Source organism: Schistocerca nitens, chromosome 1 (assembly GCF_023898315.1).
Source record: "Schistocerca nitens isolate TAMUIC-IGC-003100 chromosome 1, iqSchNite1.1, whole genome shotgun sequence".
Classification (NCBI taxonomy): domain Eukaryota; kingdom Metazoa; phylum Arthropoda; class Insecta; order Orthoptera; family Acrididae; genus Schistocerca; species Schistocerca nitens.
The window spans coordinates 250,436,480-250,462,974 of record NC_064614.1 but is presented as its reverse complement, the minus strand read 5'-3'; the positions used below and the strand labels follow the sequence as shown (position 1 = coordinate 250,462,974).

The following is a 26,495-nucleotide window of genomic DNA, read 5'->3' as shown; positions in this document are numbered from 1 at the left end:
CTCACCTACTACAAAATAAAACAGAAAGAGGCTCTGTGTGTGATATTAGTCTTCAGTACTTCTCAAAATATTTTTGTGGTCTCCTTAATGATTCATTCATAGTGATTTCTATCCATTCAAAGTACTATGGAAGAAGGAAAGGTGCGTCCTATAGCCAAGTATTTGCAAATGAAACATTTTGTCTAAGCAGTGCTATTTGTTTTTATTGTAATTCTCTGTTCTTTTTCTTAGTTCCTAAAGTGAGTTCATATTTGTTTGCATAAGAGAAATGAAATCACTCATGAACTCTCTTTTGTTGGAAGAGTAAAGGTTTAGTTATTTAGTTATAAGCATAAATGAAATCAACACCTCCTTATTTCATTTCTCTCAGGTTCATATTATGTAGGGTCACATCAGAAATCTACTGTGGTAAACCAATGTCACACCATTTACTTAATCTGTACTTGAAATATGTGAAATGCTTCAGTGTATGAGCCATGGTGAGGCAAGTGCTTCAGCAATTTTTAAAAATTGAAATATTGACAAAATAGTCAATGATTGAAAATATAATATGGATGGATTAAACAAAATCTACTCCCTATGCAGTAGCAGGAGAAAACACATATAAAAGATGCAGAAATGTGCAAGCTTCTGGAGCCATGGTAGAAGGGAAATGAAGTTAAAGGACTAGCAAGATTTAGGAAATGAGAAGTTATAGAAAAGTCGCCCAGAACCCTTGGTCAAGCGAGACTTACTGAACTATTACTATTTTCCATTTGCTGTTATTTTATATTCCTGATTTCATTTTTATATTGTTGCTTTTTTGCAGTTTTAACAAACTGGCTTGGTTTCCATCTCTTTCCGCCATAGTAATTCTATTTACCCATCTGACAACTGCAACTCCTGTCTTTTAGTCCTCCATTCAGAAATTCTTCTTCTGTTAAGTAAGTCCAATTTATTGAGATGACTTCCTCATGTTCCGTATTCCACCCTCCATCAGGAATCACCTCTCTCAGCCTGTTAATCTGTCCCTGTTAACCTGTACCCTCTAACATACCCTCTAACACCATTAGTGAGCTCATGTATTTCCAGCATCTCAAGATCCTTCTTCAGTTTTTCCAATAAGTTATCAATAACTGATATTTCTTTTGTTGTGGAGCATTTACTTTGTGTTGTCTATGAGAAATCTGATTACCATATTTGATAAAGCTCATTCCATGTTCCACAAAAGAATAAAAAGTAAATGAAGATTTGAAAATAAAATTCAAATAAAAATCACAAAAGCAACGAGGCAAGAACACAGTATTACACTTTTTCTGTGAGCTAGTGAGAAATAGTTTCATATATTCACAACCTAAAATTAATAATAATTTTTAATATATGAAATGTGGACAAGTTATTTGTGTAAACATGAAACAATATTTTAGCTTTCTTTCTTTTATTCAACAAACTAAACTGAATAAAATAAAACAATAACAATTATTCAAAGTACAATATGATTTGGTGTATAATAACTTCATTGTGTAAAATACTGTATCAAAAATATGACTCCAAATGTGAACTATGAAACAAATTATGCTGCTGCAATGTTTCAGAGGAAATAGCAACATCATACTGCACTGGCCAGCAATGAGAGGAAGTCAGTTTTTCCAAAACATTTAATTTGATTCTAAATTACTCACATATTATGTTTTATAAATTATTATTATAATAAAAATTAAAATAAACAAAAGCTTGTATTTAACAGAACACACATATTAAATAACTTATAAAGTATTTGTATTTATTGACAGATCTCAGTGTTTATGCAGTTATGGATAAGACTATATCCTGACCACTCACTACTGTATAGTTATAATGGATGGCGATATTTAAAACCAATCCAGACTATTTGCTAGAAAATAAATATTCGATCTATTCAGCAGGAAAAAAAAAGCTGACTAAAAACTGAGATCTTCCAGCTTAATATAGTACAATATGTTGATATGTAAAATACAGTCTTTGTTTAAAAGATTGTAAAAAAGGAACTTTATTTAAATAATTGATAGCTATTTCTTTTTCTCACTGAAATTTCTTCATTATATCTGTAATACTCACTATGAAGAACATTAATTTCAAGTCCCACTATAACACAATTCCTTTTGAGCATTTTCAGTAATTAGTAGGTATAACCTTGCAGATAATTGTTTCAGCACAAAATAAAATGGCCAAAAGTGGATATCACTTGCCAATCCACTTGTCATATGTATAACATTAAAAATTTGTGTCTCCTGTGTGGTGAATGACAGATTTTTTGACCACCACTAACATTTTTATTTTAACATGAGAACAATGGTTTCATTTCAAGTGCCTCTACTGTGCTTTATATTTTTTTCCTTTATTAAATAGAATTTGAGATTATCATTGGCTGTGATTAAATTAACCATAACTTGAATAAAAAGAAGGGAATTAATCATAGTAATTTTAAAAAGTACAAAATATTCAAGCATACATAAGAAGTCAATTTTTCAGGTTGTTATTCTAAGTACAGAATTAAAATTCAAACTAAGTAAAATATTGTCAAGGTAGTCATTTCTTTGAGCAAACAGTATGACCTACAACCCTTTGACACTCATTTATATTCTTTTGGAATCAAAAAGAGTACACCTTCTTAAAATAGTGCCATATAAACCTGTTACACTAGACAAAATTACAAAAAATAGTGTGTAATATTTTTCAAATAACAATACTTAACAAGGAAAAAATTACATGTGTCAAAAGTTTAAAGGAACTGCAATGTGGTTGTAACTCTTTGAACAAGAGTACCTGAGTAGTACAATTATTTCAAATGGAAGAATGGCAACTGGGTCACTTCAGAGCAGCAAATCCTTTACAGTTAAGAAAATAAATAGCTATAACTTTATACATTATGTAGCAAATTACTGATACACTGTAAGTTTCACAAAAAGTTATGGTACTTTCATTTTAGTACCTTTGTTAAGCAAAGTCAACATACTGCAAGGAACTTAGCAAGAAAAACTGAGCAGTTTCCACTGAAATGCAATAAAGTTGCAGAATTAATACTAGGTGCATTGACGTTCAAAATTTGTGCATTTTAAAATTGTAACAGTCTTAAAAATAAAACCCATTTCATTTTGTAAAAAATATTGCTTTTCATGTGTCTTGAATCAACCCATTCTAAAAAGGCAGTTTTACAATACTGAAAAACTAGGCAAAATCGACTCCGGTGTCCAGAAGCTCTCTTAACATTACTGATGCTTTGTGTGGAAGAATCCTGAGGAACAGAAAAAAAAAAAAAATCATAGATATCAACATTCACACACAAGAAGAAGGAGTAGTAGTAGAAGATCATGATGGTGGTGATGATGAAACATTTCAGTAACAAAATTTTACATATCATGTACGATTTATCAGTGACTATTTCTCATTTTATGATGCTATAATTTATTAGACTGTTACAGAAGTACAGTATGTCATCTAGAAAAGCTGTTTCACTGATGAATCATTACAATACTATCACGCAGCAGCCACTTTTTGGAAGTGTTATGCAGATGTACGATTGTTCTAGTTAAGAATGTGTGAAAGTCAAATTCAGTTGATTGGCATATGAAAATGATGGCAGGTGTTTATAAATATGAACATATTCAAAATAAATTTTGTGCATGAATTTCAGGCAGCGACTATATCTTTTTCATTTTCATTGTTTGTGCATAAAAAAAAACAATGACATGACATGGAAAATATTGCCCCCTACCCATTTGTGCGCATAGTTTCCATGCATTACATCAACTTGGACTTTCCTTTCCGAATTATCTTTCAATTTCTACCATTCAGTCTCATATAGAACACTAACAAGTTCCAAATGCTTACTTTCAAGATTTCCTTTAACACCATAACAATAGCATGGTAGGCATATAACTGCAGAAAAACTTTTTCTGGCTACAGGATAATCTTAGATGGGAAACTCACATTGACAACATATTAAAGAAGCTAAGTACCATGTGTTATTTAATGAGAGTGCTAGAAAACTGCTGTCATAAGGACTGTCTAATGACAGTTTACTATTCTAATATACATTCTGTCCTAAAATATGGGATCACTTTTTGGGGTAACTAGCCATCCTGCCTAAAACTCTTCAGGATGCAAAAAAGAATAGTGAGAATCATGGCTGGAATAAAAAGGAACAAACCATGTAGACCATTATTTAAAAGGATGGGGATTCTTCCCCTTCCATGTATTTTCCTATTCGAAAGTGCAATGTTTATAAAGAAATATGCAATAACAAATCCTAGTATCCTCCCCAAAAATGAAAATGTTCATCATCATAATACAAGACAGAAAACTGACTTTCATGTACTCCATACAAAAACCGGTTTGTGCCAAAAAGGAACATTACACCATGGAAAAATTATCTACAATAAATTGCCAAGAGAAATTAAAGTAAAGACTGATGTAAAAAATTTTAAAGCAGCATTAAAAGAATATCTGTTGACACAATGCTTTTATAGTGTGGAAGAGTTCCTCCAAAATCCTCGAGAGTCTAAGTGATGATTATGCAAATACTGTGACCATTAATATTGGCCTGTAAATACATTGAGATGTAATTCTCAAGTTTCTAATGGGGTTCAAGTATAAGTTGTATACCGACTTGCCCAGTATATGAAGTAAAATTCTGTGAATGTAATTCTCTAGTGTACATGTCAGTTCATAGTGTAGAAGAGTTCCTCAAAAATCCTTAGAGCTTAAGTGAGGACCATGCAAATACTTTAATCGTTAATATTGGCTTATACATGTATTCAGTTGTAAACTTCAAGTTTCTAATGTGGTTTAATTATAACTTACACATTGACTTGCCCAGTATATGAAGTGCTGTAAAATTTTGTGAACATAATTTTCTAGTTTCTAAAGTGTTTTAATTGTAAGATATACTTTGACCTCTCCAATATCTGATGTGCTGTACTGTACATGTAAGATTTACTGGACCAATAAATACAATACAATACAACTACACTCGGTAAAATTTAAAATTGAATAGCCCCTGACACAAATTAAATGTTATACAATGCTTTACAACATAGCCCCAACACTTGCAGGTTGTTCCTTCTGTGTGAAAAGCTACCTTAAAAGGGTAAAATAAATGGTTGGTTGGTTGGTTTAAGGATTAAAGGGACCAAACTGCAGAGGTCATCGGTTCCTTTTTCCAAAATACTAAAGATACCCACAGAGAATAAAAAATGTTCAACAGAATAGGAGACAGACAACACAGAACAAAAGAAACCTAGACAAGGACCAGACAAAACGAAATAAAATCACACGGAGTGTGACGGTGGTTGGCCAACCATAGGAACAAAAAAATGGAAAAGCCAACCACCGAAAACACATTAAAAACTTAGTTTAAAACCGTAGGCCAAAGGCCAGAATCAACACAAAACAATAAAATAAAACAGAAACACTCAGATTAAAGAATAAAAACTCCCTGCCCTAATAAAACGTAAAACTAAGGCTGTCATAACAGGGTCATCAGATAAAAGGGCAGGGAGCGTATCAGGCAGCGCAAATGTCTGCCTGACCACAGCTAAAAGGGGGCAGGCCAACAAAATGTGGGCCACTGTCGAAGCCGCCCCGCAGCGACATACAGGAGGGTCCTCCCGGCGCAGTACATAACTGTGTGTTAGCCGGGAGTGGTCAATGCGGAGCCGACATAGGACGACTGAGTCCCTGTGGTTGGCTCGCATGGACGACCGCCACACAGTCGTCGTCTCCTTAATGGCACGGAGTTTATTGGGCGTGATCCGATCGCGCCATTCAGCGTCCCAAAGCGCAAAAACTTTTCGGCGGAGGACTGCCCGCAAATCAGTCTCTGGGAGGCCAACAGCCAGGGACGGTTGTCTCGTGGCCTCTTTCGCCAGGCGGTCAACATGTTCATTGCCCGGGATACCGACATGACCGGGGGTCCACACAAAGACCACAGAGTGGCCGCAACGCGCAAGAGTATGCAGGGACTCATGGATAGCCATCACCAGACGAGAACGAGGAAAACACTGGTCGAGAGCTCGTAAACCGCTCAGGGAATCGCTACAGATAACGAAGGACTCACCTGAGCAGGAGCGGATATACTCTAGGGCTCGAAAGATGGTGACTAGCTCAGCAGTGTAAACGCTGCAGCCAGCCGCCAAGGACCGTTGTTCAGAATGGTCCCCTAGAGTTAGTGCATACCCGACACGACCAGCAACCATCGAACCGTCGGTGTAAACAATTCCAGAGCCCTGATACGTGGCCAGGATGGAATAAAAGCGGCGGCGGAAGGCCTCTGGAGGGACCGAGTCCTTCGAGCCCTGTGCCAAGTCGAGCCAAAGGCAAGGGCGAGGAACACACCACGGGGGTGTACGCAGAGGCGCCCGGAAAGGAGATGGAACAGGGAAAAACCCAAGCCCGCAGAGAAGCTCCTTGACGCGTACGGCAATCGGACAACCCGACCGGGGCCGGCGGTCTGGCAGATGGACGACTGACTGCGGGAACAGGACACGGTAATTTGGATGCCCGGGCGAGCTAAAAACATGGGCAGCATAAGCAGCCAGTAATTGTTGGCATCGGAACCGCAGTGGAGGGACACCTGCCTCAACAAGGATGCTGTCCACAGGGCTGGTGCGAAAGGCACCAGTGGCAAGTCGGATCCTGCTGTGTAGTATTGGGTCCAGCACCCGCAACGCAGAGGGGGATGCTGAGCCATAAGCTAGGCTCCCATAATCCAGACGGGACTGGATTAACCCCTGGTAGAGCCGCAACAGGGTAGATCGGTCGGCGCCCCAGCGGGTGTGGCTCAAGCAACGCAGAGCGTTTAGATGCCGCCAACACGCCTGTTTAAGCTGCCGGATATGAGGCAGCCAAGTCAACCGGGCATCGAAAACCACCCTCTAAAACCTGTGTGATTCCACCATTGAAAGAAGTTCGCCGGCAAGATAAAGCCGCGGCTCCGGGTGGACAGTGCGTCGCCGGCAGAAATGCATTACGCAGGTCTTGGTTGCCGAAAACTGGAATCCATGAGCTACAGCCCAAGACTGCGCCTTGCGGATAGCACCCTGTAGCTGACGTTCAACAGCTGCAATGCCAGTAGAGCTGTAATAAAGGCAGAAGTCGTCAGCATACAGGGAAGCAGAGACAGAATTTCCCACGGCCGCAGCAAGCCCGTTAATGGCTATTAAAAACAGGCAGACACTTAAAACAGAACCCTGTGGCACACCGTTCTCCTGGACGTGGGTGGAACTAGATGAGGCTGCGACTTGCACGCGGAAGGTACGATACGACAGAAAATTTCTGATAAAGATCGGCAGAGGGCCCCGAAGACCCCATCCATGAAGCGTAGAAAGGATGTGATGACGCCATGTCGTATCGTACGCCTTCCGCATGTCGAAAAAGACAGCGACCAGGTGCTGACGGCGGGCAAAGGCAGTACGGATGGCCGACTCCAGGCTCACCAGATTGTCGGCGGCGGAGCGGCCTTTACGGAACCCACCCTGAGATGGAGCCAGAAGGCCCCGAGACTCCAGTACCCAAGTCAAGTGCCGGCTCACCATCCGTTCGAGAAGCTTGCAAAGAACGTTGGTGAGGCTAATGGGGCAGTAGCTGTCCACCTCCAAAGGGTTCTTGCCTGGTTTCAGAATGGGGATAACGATACTTGCCCGCCACTGCGACGGAAACTCACCCTCGACCCAAATACGGTTGTAAAGGTCGAGGAGCCGTCACTGGCAGTCCACTGAGAGGTGTTTCAGCATCTGGCAGTGGATGCTATCTGGTTCAGGAGCGGTATCAGGACAAGCGGCAAGGGCACTGCGGAATTCCCACTCACTGAATGGAACATTGTACGATTCTGGATGGTGGGTGCGAAACGAAAGGCTCCGACGTTCCATCCGCTCTTTAATGGAGCGGAAGGCCTGAGGGTAATTCGCAGAAGCGGAACTCCTAGCAAAATGCTCTGCTAAGTGGTTTGTAACGACGTCGGAGTCAGTACAAACTGGTCCATTCAGTGAGAGCGCAGGGACGCTGACAGGTGGCCGATAGCCATAGACGCGTCGAATCTTGGCCCAGACCTGCGATGGAGTGACATGGAGGCCAATGGTGGACATGCACCGCTCCCAGCACTCCTGCTTGCTTTGGTGGATAAGGCGGCAGGCCCGCACACGCAGCCGTTTGAAGGTGATCAGGTGTTCAATGCAGGGATGTCGCTTGTGACGCTGTAGCGCCCGCCGGCGATCTGTAATCGCTGCAGCGATCTCAGGCGACCACCAAGGCACAGTCCGTCGTCGAGGGGACCCAGAGGAACGCGGAATGGCAGATTCGGCGGCAGTAATGATGCCGGTGGTGACCGATTGAACCACCGCATCAATGTCGTCATTAGAGAGAGGCTCAAGAGCGGCAGTGGAGGAGAACAATGCCCAGTCAGCCTTATTCATAGCCCATCTGCTAGGGCGCCCAGAAGAGTGACGCTGTGGTAGTGACAGAAAGATCAGAAAGTGGTCACTACCACACAGGTCGTCATGCACACTCCATTGGACAGACGGTAAGAGGCTAGGGCTACAGATTGAAAGGTCAATGGCGGAGTATGTGCCATGCGCCACACTCAAGTGTGTGAAGGCACCATCATTTAAAATCGAGAGATCGAGCTGCGACAATAAATGCTCAACGATGGCGCCTCGACCTGTTGCCACTTACCCACCCCACAGAGGGTTATGGGCGTTGAAATCGCCAAATAGCAAGAAAGGTGGCGGCAATTGGGCGACCAGTGCAGCCAGGACATGCAGCGAGACATCACCATCCGGTGGAAGGTAAAGACTGCAGACGGTAACAGCCTGTGGCGTCCACACCCGAACAGCGACAGCCTCTAAAGGTGTTTGGAGAGGGACAGACTCGCTGTGCAGAGTGTGAAGGACATAGAGGCAGACGCCACCAGACACCCTTTCATATGCTGCCCGGTTCTTATAATAACCCCGATAGCCACGGAGGGCGGGGGTTCGCATTGCTGGAAACCAAGTTTCTTGAAGAGCAATGCAGAAGAAAGGGTGAAGGCTGATAAGTTGTTGGAGCTCAGCGAGACGGTGGAAAAAACCGCCGCAGTTCCACTGGAGGATGATATTGTCCATGGCTGAGAAGGCGTGGAAGGACTGGGAAGGCAATTTACGCCGCTTGTTCACTCACTGCCACCGATTCAGTACCCGTACGAGAGGCATCCATGGCGTCTGAGGGACCAGCGAGATCAAGGTCCTCAGCAGACGCTAGAATCTCGACTGCATCCGCAGACGCAGAGTGCGAAAGGTGCGGTAGGGTTGGTGCCACCGCAAGTTCTTTGGCCTTAGAGGTCTTTCTCTTGGACTTCTCTCGCTGAACCTTGGGTTTCACCGGCTGGGAAGGCTTCACCGATTCAGTCTCCGGGACAGAGGAGGATCGTGAAGCCCTACGTCCGGCTGCTGGTGAGGACTTATGCCACTGTCGGCCGTCATCCTTCCCGCTGGTGGAACCCTGGGAAGGGAGGGTCCCAAGGGAACTCTTACGGGCGAGAGTAGCCGAAGAAGTTAGACGCTTCTCCGGCTGAGAAGCGGGGACGGACGTCCCCGATGGGTGGGAGGAGGTTGCTCCTGAGGTAGGTGGTGCAGGAGCAACCGGTTGGGTAGAGCCCCCCACGGGCAAGGGGGCAGGAGGAGTCTTACTGCTGATCGAGCTGGCTGGAAGTCTCGAAACTGATGGGGCTAGCACAGTTGTAGCAGCTGCGTAAGAAGATGTCATTCTCACAGGATGGAGTCTGTCATATTTCCTTTTGGCCTCAGTATAGGTCAGCCGGTCCAGGGTCTTATATTCCATGATTTTGCGCTCTTTCTGAAAGATTTTGCAGTCAGGCGAGCAAGGGGAATGATGCTCTCCGCAGTTGTCACAGATGGGAGGCGGGGCACATGGAGTATCGGGATGAGATGGGTGTCCACAATCTCGACATGTGAGGCTAGAAGTACAGCAAGAGGACATATGCCCGAACTTCCAGCACTTAAAGCACCGCATCGGGGGAGGGATGTAGGGCTTGACGTCACAACGGTAGACCATCACCTTGACCTTCTCCGGTAATGTATCACCCTTGAAGGCCAAGATGAAGGCACCGGTAGCAACCTGATTGTCCTTCGGACCCCGATGAACGCGCCGGACGAAATGAACACCTCTACGCTCTAAGTTGGCGCGCAGCTCGTCGTCAGACTGCAAAAGTAGGTCCCTATGAAAAATAACTCCCTGGACCATATTTAAACTCTTATGTGGTGTAATGGTAACGTTAACATCCCCCAACTTGTCACAAGCAAGTAACCTGCGTGACTGGGCGGAGGGTGCCATTCGTATCAGTACTGAACCAGAGTGCATTTTGGACAAGCCCTCCACCTCCCCAAACTTGTCCTCTAAATGCTCGACGAAGAACTGAGGCTTTGTGGATAGAAAAGACTCCCCATCAGCTCTCGTGCAGACTAAGAATCGGGGCGAATAACTATTACCTCCATCCTGAGACTTACGCTCCTCCCACGGCGTGGCCAGAGAGGGGAACGTTTTCAGATCGTACGTTTGAGCATTAAAATGAGCCTGAGAACGCTTAGAGACTGCTGGCGGCTGGCCGCCAGCGAGAGATGATGTACCACGCTTCATTGCGGGTCATCCGCCCTGATGCCACCTACTCCGACCAAGGGCCCTCCCCACGGGCGCCACCCAGCCGCAGCAATAGCCACCTGGCAAGATGTCCATTGCCGGGAGTCCTGATGCCCCAGGGAGACGGGCATCTACTCCTTGGCATACATGGGGAGTTAACGGCGCAGGCATCAGTAGAGCGATCCCTGTGTTGTCAGGGGGCTACAACCAAGAGGGTACATGGCGGCCCCACCACAACGGACTGGCTACCGTGCTGGATCCTAGGTGCAAAAATGTCCAAAGTCGTCGTCGCAGTTAAAAGCAACACTGCAGAGTGCAGCGTGGTAATTGCACCCAGTGACGTATCCCCGCCCAAGAGACGGAAAACGAGCGGGACACCATTGCAACGACGAAAAAGTTGGCTAAAGGTCTTAATGCACGACGGATACAGTGCACCATGTAAGGCGCCCTTCCCCAATTGGCTCGCTCTTCGGAATAATTTAGAAAGATGGAGGTCAAACCCTAATGGGGACCATCACATAAGGCCGAAACATTTGAGACTCCTTTTAGTCGCCTCTTACGACAGGCAGGAGGTAAAATAAATGCTACCTCTCTGATGTTAGAGGAAAGGCTACTTTTCAACTGCAAAATAGTGACAACTGCATCAGGACAACAAAAAACAAACAGAAAGAAGAAGAAACAGACATCAAATCTTGAGCTAGATGATTAAGTCAAGAAATGAGTAATAGAAAGGGGAAAAGTATATGCTGTGGAAAGTCTTAGTCAGAATACGAGACAAGAGAATACTTTTCTGAAACTTTGTACAATTATATAGACTGATGTGGTTAGAAACTCAAAGATTTTATGGCATCTACACATCATAAAAACAGCCATTCATACATCTAAGAAGTTTCTACAAATCTTCACTCAGGAGGGACAGAAGAAATTGATAATGAGTAAAAATCAAGAGTTAGAAATGAAATGAAGCTGAAGGTTTATTTTATTGATTTTTCTATTCTGAAATTTCCATTACCACAATTAATAAATGAGAAATTATAAGTTATTAGTCTTCTCAATTGAACTGTTCTCCAACAACACAACGAAAAAATGAGACAGAACTGCTGACCAGTACACACCTTCAAAAGGCAGAATTTGTTGTTGTCCCAGCAGTAGCAGTACTGATAGACACTTATAAAAGCAGAAGTGATAAACTTCCTTACTTTCAGAACTAAAAGTTCCTTCATCCTGAAGGAGAGAATCACTCAGGGATCTACCTTTAGTGAGGACAAGAGTGGACAAAAGGTAGTCCACGTGACAGACAGTTATCAAATACTTCAAAAGTATCAGAAACTAATATATCTAAAAACAAAGATGATGTAACTTACCAAACGAAAGCATTGGTATGTTGATAGAGACACAAACACACACAAAATTTATGCTTTCCCAGCCCACGGTTGCTTCATGAGGAAGCTTTTCCTGATGAAGCAACCATGGTTTGCGAAAGCTTGAATTTTGCGTGTGTGTGTTTGTGTCTCTACCAACATACCAACGCTTTTGTTTGGTAAGTTACATCATCTTTGTTTTTAGATATATTTTTCCCACATGGAATGTTTCCCTCTATTATATTTTTATCAGAAACTAATTATTTTATGTGGAAATAACAGTGGGAAACAAACATGCAAACAAAGAAAATAAATGATATGTTATTAAAAATGAAAATTGTGGTGTCACTGCCAGACACCACACTTGCTAGGTGGTAGCTTAGATCGGCCGCGGTCCATTAGTACAAGTCGGACCCGCGTGTCGCCACTGTGTGATCGCAGACCGAGCGCCACCACACGGCAGGTCTCGAGAGACGTACGAGAACTCGCCCAGTTGTACGGCGACGTTGCTAGCGACTATACTGACGAAGCCTTTGCTCTCATTTGACGAGAGACAGTTAGAATAGCCTTCAGCTAAGTTAATGGCTACGACTTAGCAAGGCGCCATTAGCCTTAAATAGCTTGTATATAAAGAGTCACTTGTATCGCCACAATCTCCAGATGTCTCATCAAGAACGATGTATACAAGGATGTATTAAAAGTTAAGTATATTCCAAAGATACGTATTTTCTTTATCACATTCATTAAGTCTCCTGTTTCAGGCCTCACTCCATCCTTCGTGAGTTAGCGCGTGCATCTTGGCCGCCTCTTTCAATTAGTGTACGTAGTGTTGGCAAGTCTGCCGACACTACAAAAATAAAATATGCAAAAATAATGTGAGAGCCAGAGCATTGCTCTATTTTCTTAGTTAGCACATCTCACTCCAGTTTTTCACCTTAGAAAAATTTTTCAATATTCACTTTTATTTTTCAAAATATAGTCAAAAACTTACCTTAGTATTCTGCTAATGTACAACAGATAACCTGGAATACTGACTTCTGTGTAATTCCTTCTCATTCCTGAAATTATTTGCCTTGCTGCATCTTTGGGATAAATTGTTCCAAAATAGCTAGGTATTCTGAAACAAACATAGAAATGTACATTTGATTAGCTCTCCCAGAAGATAATTTCCACAGCAGATGTTATGAAACCCTTTGGAACGTCAATCAATAATGATACCAGTGAATTCATTACTTTTAATACTCATGCTGCATATGCACTTAATAATTTATTTTCTTAATTTCACACAATTTCAGAATTTTTCCTTTGGTATGCATTACTGTAAAATGGAAGGTGCTGCCACCAGAATGTAAGTCTGAGATGCCACCTGAACAGAAAATTAACACTTGGCTGACTGCTTAAGTTATGAAAAAAAGGGGCATTTTTGACCCAGGTTCAAAACAATGTCACTACTGAATGAGCAGAATGAATTTTAGCTCTAATTGGTCTCTTGGAATGTTTCAAGAATTGCTGATTTACCTCAACTGCTTTTACCAGCAATGGGTGCTCTGGCACTCCAAATGTCATTGGGGCCGGCAACACTATGACTGCTTGACTTGCAGGAGCCCATGACACAGCACACCTAGTGAGAGGCTGCTCATCCTTGTGCCAGAGGAACTGCACCACTTAATTATATTTTATGCTCTGATCAAATTTCACTTTTTAAAAATGTCATGTAAATCTTTATTGAGTGAATATAAATACTTTAGGATTAATCCTGCTATCTTCCTTTAAAAAGCTGTACACATATGGTATCTGAAGGGCATGACGATTATAAATTCTTAAAAATTATTGTAATTTTAAATGTAGGTTTACTTGTTACAAAATAAACAAATATTACAGTATTACATGCCAACAATCTCACCAATGATGTAAGATCTGGACCTCGATGAGATGTTGTGCAATAGTGTTTTACTTAGTGTATAAACTGTCAATCATGGGAGAAATAACAATAGAGTTTTACTAAGAATTCCACAATTTGGGCAGTGGTATCTAACGTGAGCTTCACAAACATGTTTATTACAATTTGAACACTTCATGGTGTCTTGACGTAACAACTTGACAGACAGAATTTGCATCTGGCATGTTTGCAAGTTTGGCTGCCACTGCTGGAGCTTTGTGTTGATTGACTTCCTGTTTGTATTCTTCTAACAATGGCCGCTGACTGTTCATTTCGTGGCAGCATTTTTCTAGCTTCAATGTAAGGAGTAATTAAAGGTTTTCCCAATTCATCGAGAAATACCCTTCTTTTGCCAATAATATTTTTTCCCAACCTGGATTTATTTCTTTCCACAGCACAAAAGCATTGCAGGCAGAAGTATCAACAATACTGTAGAAGATGATCATTAGCCAGCAGGCAGTTTTCCTCTTGCATGAGTAGGTGCCAAAAAGCTGTCCAAAGTGTCAACTGCTCCCTTACTTGCATTGTAATCCAACATCATTTTTGGTTTCTTGTCCACAATCTGTTTGTTCATCCTAGAAATGTAAAACACGATCGTGGTACCCTCAGTAAAACTAACTTTTAAGTGTGAATATTTTCTTTACTTGATATATTATTAGAGAGTCAGGTTTATTTTTTCTCACCATCCCCAGCATCAAAAGATGTATTGTGACAAGTCCTTAGCTTAATACACATGATGTGAAGAAATTGTCATGTGTGACATTTTGCCCTTTTAGCTCATGTGTCAGATCCATGACAACCCTCACACCTTGATATTCCTCAGGTGCTTCCAAGGTAATTTCCCCGTATAGATATGTGCCTTCAAAACATAAGAAGTAGCACTATCACACAATGACAAAACAGAGTCTGCCAGAAAAATGTACACACACTTCAAGGAATGAGAAGTATTACTGATGTATTATTTTATGTTTAATAACTGATCAGACATGTTGTACAACCTTCAGTTTAGCACATAGTTACTTTAAATGTTCACCGTTGGTTGCTATACACATAACACAACAACGAGCGGTCGCCTCAACTACATCAGTCAATGTAACAGTCGAGATCGTTGCACATGTTGCTGGTAACCTCCTGGCGAAGTTCCTCCAGCTTGCGTGGCTTACGTCGATAGACCTTATCTTTCACAGTTCCCAACAAGTAAAAGTCCATTAGATCTGGCAACTGTGGATGGAACTCCAATCCAATGCCCCAGAAAACTGCCATGCAGGAAAACTCGTACGGCTAGGTGGTCGTGTGGTAGCGCTCCGTCTTGTTGGTAGAAGACCCCCTTCATCAGTTCCATAAAGCGCATGTATACCAGACATAATTGATGTGTGTAACATTTCGAGGTACACTTCTCCAGTTCTACTAAGCCCCTAGATGATAGTCCACACCACACATGAACCCCTGGTAGATTGACCACTTTATCCACATAAACATGCGGATTTTCCAGCACCCAGTTCTTCCATTAAGTTTAAATTGTTCCTCGTCACTCCACACTGCCTTCGTCACAAATTATTCATCATCAGTTATCATTTTCTGATAACATTCACAAAAGTGCATTTGGCGATCAGGACCGTCGTCATTAATTGCATGCAGTAATTGTGGAATGTATACTTTGCACTTTGTAGCTTTCAGAATTCTTTGTACACTTGTACTCATGTGCACATTGGGTGGCAGACTTTTGTGGAAAATTAACAAATGTTTCCAACACGAGAGCCGAAGAAGCAGGACTTGTAGCTGTACGCTGTCTTCCTGATCTTCTTTCGTGAATATCACAAATCGCTCCTTGCAATTCAAACTTGTCAATGATGTGTTTAATTGTTAGGTGGGTTGGCGGTTCTGCTTCAGACTCCTGCCTCCACTGACGTTGTACTGCAACAGTATTATCAAACTTGAAAAACCACTTCACAATACATCTGCTTGAATGTGAAGCATGCTCCAGCCATGTTGTGTTCTCAATACCGAGATGAAAGTACTTTTGTTGAGCCAAAGACCATACTACACCACACTTTTAACACAAATCAAATGACAATATCTTGATAGATCCTTACAAAGAGTATGTACATTTTGCTGGCGGACTCTTATATTTTGAGGGTTTGCACAGTACATATTTTTTGAACAGACAACGTCTTGAGAAAGCCACCAGATGTTCATCCATGGCTACATTTTTGCCAAGATAATAAAGTTTTGGCAGTATTTCCTCCCACTTATCCCACAGAACTCTTAGAGGTGCTAACTTGTCATCATTTATTCTTGTGCTCTTCAGTCAGACTTGTCATCAAAATGTAACACATGTGAGATGTAACAGAACTATTTCAGTGATACAACAGGAAAGATGGCTCAATCTGTTTCTGCATTCCATAGGCACTTTGTTGAGTCATCAATAATGCTTCCCAATTAACTCCATAAATTCTTCAAACCTCAATATTAGTCATTTCCACCACAATACTCTGAATGTTGTCATTCATTGTAACTCGAAATACTCTGGCGATAGCGTATCTTGTTGGACCACATGTCAGCTTTATAACATTTGCACTAAATGCTCTTCCAGTTCGTGGAAAATACTCCAAGCTCCATGCGATTTTTTGTCTTTAGACTGAATCAGTTCAGCAGCACTCACATTGTCATCTGATGTATCAGTATCTAAAATCTCTTCTAAATCAGATGAAGGATAAATATTGTCATTGTTTTTCGGTAGAAATATTCTTGTCAGATGCATTTACAAATGCTTCCAATTGCTCATTGGAAAGAACTCATTTTGTCATGATAGCCACACAGAAACTACCACAACAGGTACATGAACTGCATCTGTACACAACAGTTGATAAAATGTAACTGTTGGCAATAATGTGCTATAATAATTCAAATGCAATCACCAACTTGCATTGTTGCATAACCTTCGCACATTTCAACAATAAGGAATCAGATATTTATTATCTCATAGAAAACCATTATGCATATCCCTCAGGCATTTAGAAATCAGACTTATGATATTTGTACATTCTGAAAATTTTAATGCTCCCTGGGTCACACTGACCCAAGAAAGACAAATCTAAAAAATTAAATTTTAGCAAAGAAGAGAAAATTTTAAGAGATTAGTTTAGTGTCGAAGACGAAGAGATGCTCGTAGTTACTAAGATAGGCATTTTAGAGCCTATCCTTACCAGATTTTTTTTCTTTGCTTTGAATGATCATTCCTGTCACAGCCACAAATAGTCACCATTCCTCCTAGAACACCCTGTATATTTCTTCTACTGTCTGAAATCTTGAAGCAGATCAAAACAATAACAACTCAGTCTTTTCACATCTAAGAATGAAGAAACATGCTTTCAGTCTGTATGAAGGACGATACAAACAGCTTATACTATAAAGATGTTGTAGAAAGTTCTAGAAGAATGTAAATACTTTAGGATTAAAGGAGACCACTCACCCAAAAGCAGAAGCTCTGAGTTGTCGATAGGTACACACAAAAAGAAAGCAAATTTGCTACAATTGGGAGTCATCCTTTCACGAGCTAGAGTAAAATGCACACAGAAAAAAATCCCCCCCCCCCCCACACACACACACATATTCTCTCTGTTCCCTACATGGTATCAGCTGGACTAAGAGTGCCAGTGTTGCATTTTGGCAGGTGGACTAGGTGGGGTGGTGGTAAAGGTAGATGGAGGCTGGAGCCATGGAGTGGTATTGGAAGCAGGTGGCTAAATGGCTCAGAGGGAGACAGCTGGTTTGCTGGTTAGGAATGTGGCAGGGGCAGGTATACAGATCAGGCACGTAATACACAACTGTAGAAGAACGTAGGGAGCGGTGCACGCTGAAGGTGATGTAGGGAGGTGAATTGGGAGTAGGTGACAGGTTACAGGAAAGGGAAACTACTGGGTGGAGGGTGTGCTACAGTGGGTTACAGGAAATTGAGGTCGGGACAACTTCTGGAATAAAGGATGTGTTGTAAGGATAACTTCCATCCATGCCGTTTAGCACTGAAGTTTTTGTGATACTACTGAGATGAGAGAGTCAACTCAGGATTACAGTCTGTCCTCTTAATTAGTACTCTGTCATGTTGACAAGATGCAGTATTCCCATCGTTAACCTACTCTTTCTTCCTGTTTCCTTTCAGCTTTATCATCATATGCCCTAGAAGAAAAATCCACAATTAAAACTGTTGCACAAATTTATAATCTATCAGGCCTGCTTCTAAAATGATTTCACTTTATTCTTGTAGGTCTCCTTCTTACAATCTGTCTTTAAATCCTCAAACTGAGCATTATTTATCATTCTACTACATGTATTACATTAAGCGTTCTTCATGGTCAATTCTTGTAGTTGTGGTCTTCAGTCCTGAGACTGGTTTGATGCAGCTCTCCATGCTACTCTATCCTGTGCAAGCTTCTTCATCTCCCAATACGTACCACAGCCTACATCCTTCTGAATCTGTTTAGTGCATTCATGTCTTGGTCTCCCTCTACGATTTTTACCCTCCACGCTGCCCTCCAATACTAAATTGGTGATCCCTTGATGCCTCAGAACATGTCCTACCAACCGATCCCTTCTTCTTGTCAAGTTGTGCCACAAACTCCTCTTCTCCCCAATTCTATTCAATACTTCCTCATTAGTTACGTGATCTACCCATCTAATCTTCAGCATTCTTCTGTAGCACCACATTTCAAAGGTTTCTATTCTCTTCTCATCCAAACTATTTATCGTCCATGTTTCACTTCCATACATGGCTACACGCCATACAAATACTTTCAGAAACGATTTCCTGACATTTAGATCTATACTCGATGTTAACAAATTTCTCTTCTTCAGAAATGCTTTCCTTGCTATTGCCAGTCTACATTTTATATCCTCTCTACTTCGACCATCATCAGTTATTTTGCTCCCTAAATAGCAAAACTCCTTTACTACTTTAAGTGTCTCATTTCCTAATCTAATTCCCTCAGCATCGCCCGACTTAATTCGACTACATTCCATTATCCTCGTTTTGCTTTTGTTGATGTTCATTTTATATCCTGTTAGTGGCTACTTTTACATCAAAATCACTTAATGTTGTTCCCTGTTAAAATACATTAGCAATTTCACTATGCTCTTCTACTCTCAATGAGAACATGACTGTAACAGTCAAAAATTGGACAACAACTCTTCAGTGTCCCTGGTTAGAATTGTCTGACAAAGTCAACAGTAAAGCCTCCAATTAATTCAACAGAATTTTATCATCTCCCTCTAACTGCTCTGTGAAGCTGAAAATGAGATTTCTCTTTTTCTATCAATGAAAGACACACCATACAACAGTGTGTTTATAACATCACAATATTTTAGTTTGCCAAGTAAAATTTCATGAACTGCAAAACCAAAAACCTCAGTAAAGTTTCATGAAATCTCAACATTTCATTTGTGATCCACCTAAGAAGCAATCAATAACTTCTGTTCAGTATAAAGTGTGTTAGTATGTTCTTTAAGACAAAATAGGTTTCAATATGATTTAAATGTAAGGCTTGAATAGTGCACTCAGTCTAAAGCAGCTTTAAAATACAACGTTTGAAATCTGTGAGTGAACACAGGAAATAACACGAAAACAACACAGTTACTACAATATTACCTTAGCCTGATGTCCTTTGCCTGCTCCCTGCTGACAATGAATGGATATATGTGAACCAGTGTCATATAGACATTATTTGACATTTTTGCTGTTCGGAGCTCCTCTGAAAGTGATTCCATTAAACCCTGCACAGCATACTGGGATGCACTCATCGATATATGCTGCTTAACACCAGCAAGGCCAGTTACAGATGACAGTGCAACAATGTGTCCATCATTCTTCTCTACCATCTCTTGCAGAAATGCTTCTAGAAGCTTAAAAGAAACAGTTACTTTATAACTTAATTCCTTACAAATTTCTCTGAACTAAATCTTGTTATAGGTAATAATCAAATTGGCAATGTTATCATACCTTGACCACTCATTACCCATATCAGTAATGGGAAGTAACTGCACTACCTCCTGAAGGACAGCAAAGGGCAGGAACACAGAGTTAAACAAAGCATTGGGTACTAAGTGTCGGTTTTAATCTGTGGCTTTACAATAGGATGGCATTTGGCATCATACACAGGGGGAGTATTTGAAAGTTGCTGTGCAAGATTACTTAGGCATTTTCAAGCAGGTTTTCTTCCTTCAGATCATGCTCTCTTATGGTAAATCTCAATTTCACAAAAATTATTGGGTGTTTTGTTATTTGGTCATTGCTCACACTAATTGTATGCTGAATCAGACAATGAGGTTTAACAGCAGTATGCTGACAGAGAAGATGTGCGAGAACTGTAACTATCCTTCAGAAATAACATTAGATTTGTTAACAGTGAGTTTGATCAACAAGCGAGTATTAGGGAGATGCTTTGTGAACTGAATTGCAATCCTCGGAGAGAAGATCACTTTCTTTTTGCAAAACGCTAATGAGAAAATTTAGAGAATGGGTACTTGAAGTTGACTGTAGAACTATTCTGCTGCCACCAAGGTACATTTTGCATAACGACCATGAAGATAAGAGAAATTAGGGCTCATGTGGAGGCAGACAATCGTTTTTCCCTTGCTCTACTTACAAGTGGAACAGGAAAGAAAATGAACAGCGGTGGAACACGGTATTCATTCACCATTCGGTATATCATGGAGTGTGTTCCTAGCTGTAGATGTAATGGCAGATTATCAAACAATGGAAACTCCAGGTAGGAATATCAACAATGTAGGAAATGAGAGATTTCTGTTTACCATAAAGAAGACATGTTAAGCTGCAGATGGGCACAATTAAAAGACACTTACATAAAGATTTTGGCCACAGCCTTCATCAGAAAAAAAGAAACATACACCATTCACACACACCTAAGCAAGCACACCTAACAGACACACGACCACCAATTCCAGTTGAGGCGTGCTTGGTTGTACATCTGTGAATGGTGTATGTTTCTCTTTTGCTGATGAAGGCTGTGGCTAAAAGCTTTAAGTAAGTGTGTTTTAATTGTGAATGTCTGCAACTTAATGTTTCTTCTTTATGGTAAACAGCAATCTATCATTTTCCTACGTTGTTAATGGCAGATTGATGTAAAGAAATGTGGAAATTTTGCAAAAATAATTAAAGTTGACCCAACCTTTATCAGTGATAGTCATATGTGGCACTGTTAGGAGAACAATGTGTGGCAATCACTTCAGTAAGGAACATTGTTCAAAACAATATAGGCAGGCATCCATGACAGTGTTTATTTGACTTTTTGTTCACATACAAGATTTTTTGGCCACTAGATAGCTGCCAGTGATAAGATACAAAAGGAGAGAGTAAGATGTGTAAGTATTTTCTGTTTGTAATGATTTATTTTGAAATGTGTTTTTTTTATTTTCTAACAATTTTAGTTTGTGTGGTTTTTTGTGTAGGAAAATGAATAGCTTCTGGTGGAGGGTTTTTTTTATTTTTGTGGAGGGGTGGGGGGCAGAAAGTGGGGGTTGCTGTTTGGAAGCAATTAGATGAAGTAAGTACTTTATTTTGTTTTATCTATTTAATGTATTTTTGTTTTGGATATTGGCTCATGTTACATTCTTTTGGTTTTTGCTTTTCACTAGTCTACATTTTTTTGTACATAGGTCTTTTAATTTTTGACAAGCAAGTATGATGCGAGCGACTGTTTACTCTGTTTTTGGATTTTATTCTGAATCTTTTACATCTACTTGGTGGGTACTGTGGACTTCATTTTAGCTTTATAGATAAATTGAGTTAATATACCAAATGTACATTAACATTGGTGTTATTTTGTTTGTTTGTGGAAATAGATTTTTCATGCTTGAGGGGTGTCATGGAGATCATTTTAGCTACGTATGTTAAGTGCGTATAACAATACTGGTCTTATGTAATTGGCTTGTTATTTATCACATAGTGATTTTTCACGTTTGGTTGGTTCTGTAGAGTCCATTTTAGCCATATGTAAATGACTCATTATTGTCCTGATAACACTACAGGATTGGTTGTTGAGTTAATTTTAAGCCACATAGGCTAACTGAAGAGAATAACAATTCTGTTGTGTTTTGAGAGTAGGATTTTGTTTAATATTGCCGTTCCATATTTGACAGGTGGAGGGGGTTATTTGTCTCCTCCCCAAAACCCCATATTCCTACATGTCCTGTTACTTATGTACTAATTTTTAGATTATTTTGAATATACATTTTCTGATGAATTTACTGTTATTGTGTTTCCATTACAAATGCAAGGCGACTTCATGGTTGCCGTATTGGATAATAATATTGGTTATATTCCTCATTATATATGGGTCAAAGCTGATGACCAGTACTTAAGATTAGATTCAGTTTCTGTTCGATAGACCATAAAATGAGATGATTCTCGTTGGTGCGGAATGTTTCGTACCGCTTAAATACACTGAGTAACTCAGTACGGCTGAAATTACTAGTTCATTGATGCTACCAACTCACAAATAAAAATGCAATCTGGGTTGATCTTTGGCCCACTGATTAGACTGTTTAGAAACAGGCAGTACCTTATGCTTCTTCACCTTCAGCGTTTTTGCAATTTGTCCGTAAACACGAAAGTACTCACTGTTCAACAGTAAAGACTCACCAAATGTGATTCATAGAGATTATTCTAGACATATTGCTCTACATATTTCCAATAAATAATTTGCTGTGTATCTCACACTGAATGGCATTAAAAATTTGTACATTAAATATTCGATCCACAGATACTGACCCAAAAATATGACATTACACAGACATCAACTGTTCTCCTGACTTCCTGTTCAGTTCTGTAAATATAAGACTGAGGACTTGGAAGAGCACAGCAATGTATTATACCTGTTACACGGCCAATGTTTTTCTTTATTTCACTTGCCATTTTCAGAACCTAGAAGATAATAACAACAGTTATTAACATGAGTGTGCAGTGTTTATGACAAAACTTAATGAAAAGCAGTAATTAGTAGTCATAATAAACAATCCAGCAAGTAACTTTAGTGTGTGCTGATACAAAGTTTATCCCTGGAGTCACTTCCAGCATCTTGTTACCCTATGTCATTTACTAAATATGTATTTAGTGCACTGAGTGTCAAAAATAATTCTGTACACTTTGTGTGTCATTTTATGTGGTGTACAACTCTTACCCATAAGTCCTCTTATCACTTACACACAAAAATGAACATTAGCAGGGAAAGAGAGGGTGATGGTCACAACTGAGTGGGTGTAATGACATGTATGTTTGAAAAGCACGGTGTTATTAAATTTATGCTTCCCATTGTGAAGTTTTGTATTATCTTGAGGAAAGTAACTAATGAAGTGTACAAACTGAGAGGACACTATGCTAAATTCCTCCTTGCAAGAAAAAACACTCAAATGTTTTGAACATTACAGACCTTTACGAGACAGTGTTTTTACATACTTTATGTGATCTTATCCTCCTCCTACCACAGTTATGACTGGGGGAGGGAGAACACCTTAATGTTCAGCTTGTACTACCACACTGTTAGCACATATTGTATATGAAACAGTAGCTAATGGCAAGTCATATTAAAGTGAAACACTGACATGTGAATTACTTACTTATGTCAAAGTTTCTGATCTATGAATCAAATTACATACAGATTGTATAACATGGAAAAATCATTAATGAGCAAAACCATTTTGATATTTGTTTAAATATATACCATACTGTCTTCTGTTTGCAAGTAACACACCATGGTGAACAAAATGACATTGTAAATGGGTTTCCTGATACCTCTAAAATAACGGTAAAACAGGAAACAACTACAGTCTATCGAAAATGAATATATTTACCAAATATAGTATTAGTTTAAAATATGGTGTTATTAATACAGTTAAAGAGTGCAACTAACTTGTAAAAAGTGCCATTTCTGCCTCTACAACTCAATAATGAACAACAAAAAGGGAATGTGTTTAAATTTTCCACGTTAGTCGTTAGCAGATCCACGTTATCTGCCATGCTTACCTGTTCCCTGTCCGAGACGTCGCAAATACAGCTAAATGCTCTTCCAGTGGTGCTATATTTGTTTGCGGCTGATACTGTGGCTAAATTCATCTTCTCGTTAATATCAACACAAATGACAACAGCTCCTAGGGATGTTAGTTGCAGTGCAATTTCACGACCAACTCCACGACCTGTACCTACGACCTAATTCATAACCAAATGACAAACATATGAAAAAATAGAATGAAGATATGAGCGAAGATGTAAGCCTCATACCAAGATGATCTGCCCCAACACAGGCTTCTCCTTGACAGGTATAATTGTGCGATACATCATTTCAATCACTGCAAATGAACAGGCGACAACGACACGCGCTAAATCCCACCACAGCACCGCAAGAGAATATACGAATAGCAGCATATTTTGATGCTCACTGAACTTAAGAGGCAGTTATAAGTAAAATAAACCGCATTAGCGCAATGTACACCTTATACTGCAACCAGTTCCTCCCGGAGTTATTAACGCTACAGAAACTGATGCCACACGACCCGCTTTCCCGTGCGCTAGCAACTGTTCATCGTAATGAAAGTAGGTCTTCGACGCGGTGTCCTAATTGTTCTTATGCTTCTCACTCCGTGACAACAAAGATACTGGCACTTTAGTAAACTAGAAAACATTCTATCGGAGAACACGACTTACAATAAGGCTTGCATGTGCTTTCTCAAGCAGTTAAACAAACCACAGTATGACACTGTTTAATCAGAGCGCCTTTTATCGCTAGTGTTGACAAATAACAGCGTATTCCACTGTTGCTTGGTCTACGTCTAAGTAATCGATAGGTCGAATTTTACGAGTCACTTCTAATCATGTATGAAGCATAAAAATCACCACTTAATGGATCTGGTAAGTATACTTTGTAAGTAATAGCTTTTCGTCATGTTTGTCGTTTGTTTTTACTGTCAGTCAATAACCAAAAATAAAAAAGAAATTTATAGCCGTAAGATTAAGAAAAAGAACTATATCAATCATGGTGGTTTTCTGAAACTAAAAACAAATACGAGAAAAGGACCATAGTTTCAGAAACTGCAAAACAATTATGAATCTCGATAAGTGTAGATGTTGAAAAATACAATGTAGTAATATTCTTGATGAGGAATGAGGCAACAGTGTAAATCGTCACCGCTGCAATGATGCTCTGGTTTCTGTGGTAACGTCATAACGTGAGTGTATACATCTTTATACTCTGCGATCTACGTTGCGTTGTCATATCGTTATAGAATCTTCGATAAGCTAGTGGTTGTCGGCATTATATAGAGAAATGAAGAGCATTATGACAGTATTTGTTTGCTGTTTCCTGAGTCAAAGAGTATTTATACTCCAACACCAAATCTTGTAGATGTAGATTAAACGAGGTTTTTATTTTTCATAAAAACGGTCAGGTTCTTCTAGAAGTGTCATTTTTAATCACCTACGAAACATCTACCTGCGATAGCAAAGTACATCTCGTGTATTTCTTCCGTTTGTTCTAAATTACTTCTGAAGGGAAAAAATCTGTTTTCACCAGTGGCAGGCAGAATAAACAATCACTCAGGCATAACGGTGCTCTATAGTTTTTTAATATTTACAGCTGGCAGTTTCATTGATGGCTGATTATTGGCAGGGAATCGATCCACAGTAGTGATAGTGTATAATGATTTTGAACTGTTATTGATGACTGACTTATAACAGGAATATTCTAATGACAACTATTTAATCTCCGTTTAGGAGTCGAATATTTGTTTAATCTCCGTACAATTAGCAGACATTTTAGCCCTAAGCAGCGCAAGGAATGCTTTATGCTGAAGAGTATTTCAATGCGATTTCGTATTAAATAACGAGTGACCTGGTAAAAGTTACTTACATCCATAGAGATTAATTATGCTTTGTTATCTCTTCAAGGCCCCTACGTCCATCTGTCATAAGTAAAAAAGGTTGCTTTGTATTGTGTAAAAGATATTCGTCATACTGTGGCATCTAAAGCTCTCTTGTAACTCTCTTAAAATAAGAACATAAGTTTAGCTGGTTTCACATCTGTCATTGACCTTGTGATTAATTGCGAGCAAAAGTGAATATTAAATTTTAGGGAGATTTTTCAGTGCCAGCTTCCAGAGAGCAGCGGCATTACCTTCCGACCGCGGACGCAGTAAGATTTTCAGTTTCAGACCAACAGACGGCTTGGGAGGTAATACTTAGTTGATTGTTTTGCACCGACCCCCCCCCCCCCCCCTTAGTACTGTAGCTTCACTATTTTTCGGGTGCTTTGCCGGCATTCGTGCAAAATGAAGTATACGGCACTGCTAATTTTAATAATTATTATTACCAAAAACAAAAGTAAAAGAATTGTGATACAGCATAAGAACAAGTACGACGCTAGAATGACAGACTTTGTTATGTTATGTGGAGCTTCTATTAGGAATAAACGTAATGCCCAGTGCTGTATTCCTAATGAAAAGAAAGGGAAGGGGGGAGGCTGGGGACTCACATATGAAGACCACAG

The 26,495-nt window shown here is 40.2% G+C and overlaps 1 protein-coding gene across 2 annotated transcripts; it reads right to left on the bottom strand.

Moving 5' to 3' along the window:
* Positions 1-1,469: 1,469 nt before the first annotated feature.
* Positions 1,470-24,776, bottom strand: LOC126247114 (short-chain dehydrogenase/reductase family 16C member 6-like). 2 transcript variants are annotated; one of them, XM_049948449.1, is made up of 6 exons: positions 24,236-24,776; positions 23,981-24,163; positions 22,730-22,882; positions 19,589-19,842; positions 13,000-13,125; positions 1,470-3,253 (listed from the first exon to the last, which is right to left on the bottom strand). In XM_049948449.1, the coding sequence occupies exons 1-6, from the start codon at positions 24,377-24,379 to the stop codon at positions 3,187-3,189; spliced, it is 927 nt and encodes a 308-aa protein (XP_049804406.1). In that variant the 5' UTR covers positions 24,380-24,776; the 3' UTR covers positions 1,470-3,186. The 2 variants fall into 2 exon arrangements, with proteins under 2 accessions (XP_049804406.1, XP_049804407.1); XM_049948450.1 differs by having other exon boundaries at positions 23,981-24,156; positions 24,236-24,344.
* Between the last annotated feature and the right edge of the window lie 1,719 nt (positions 24,777-26,495).

What these genes read in the sequence shown, in the direction of transcription:
- LOC126247114 (XM_049948449.1), bottom strand. Translation starts at nt 24,379, where the DNA reads ATGCTGCTATTCGTATATTCTCTTGCGGTGCTGTGGTGGGATTTAGCG. An exon ending in GCAAAGGACATCAGGCTAAG is followed by an intron (nt 13,126 to 19,588) that starts GTAATATTGTAG and finishes TGTTTGTTTCAG; the next exon opens with AATACCTAGCTATTTTGGAA. An exon ending in TACATTAGCAGAATACTAAG is followed by an intron (nt 3,254 to 12,999) that starts GTAAGTTTTTGA and finishes TCTGTTCCTCAG; the next exon opens with GATTCTTCCACACAAAGCAT.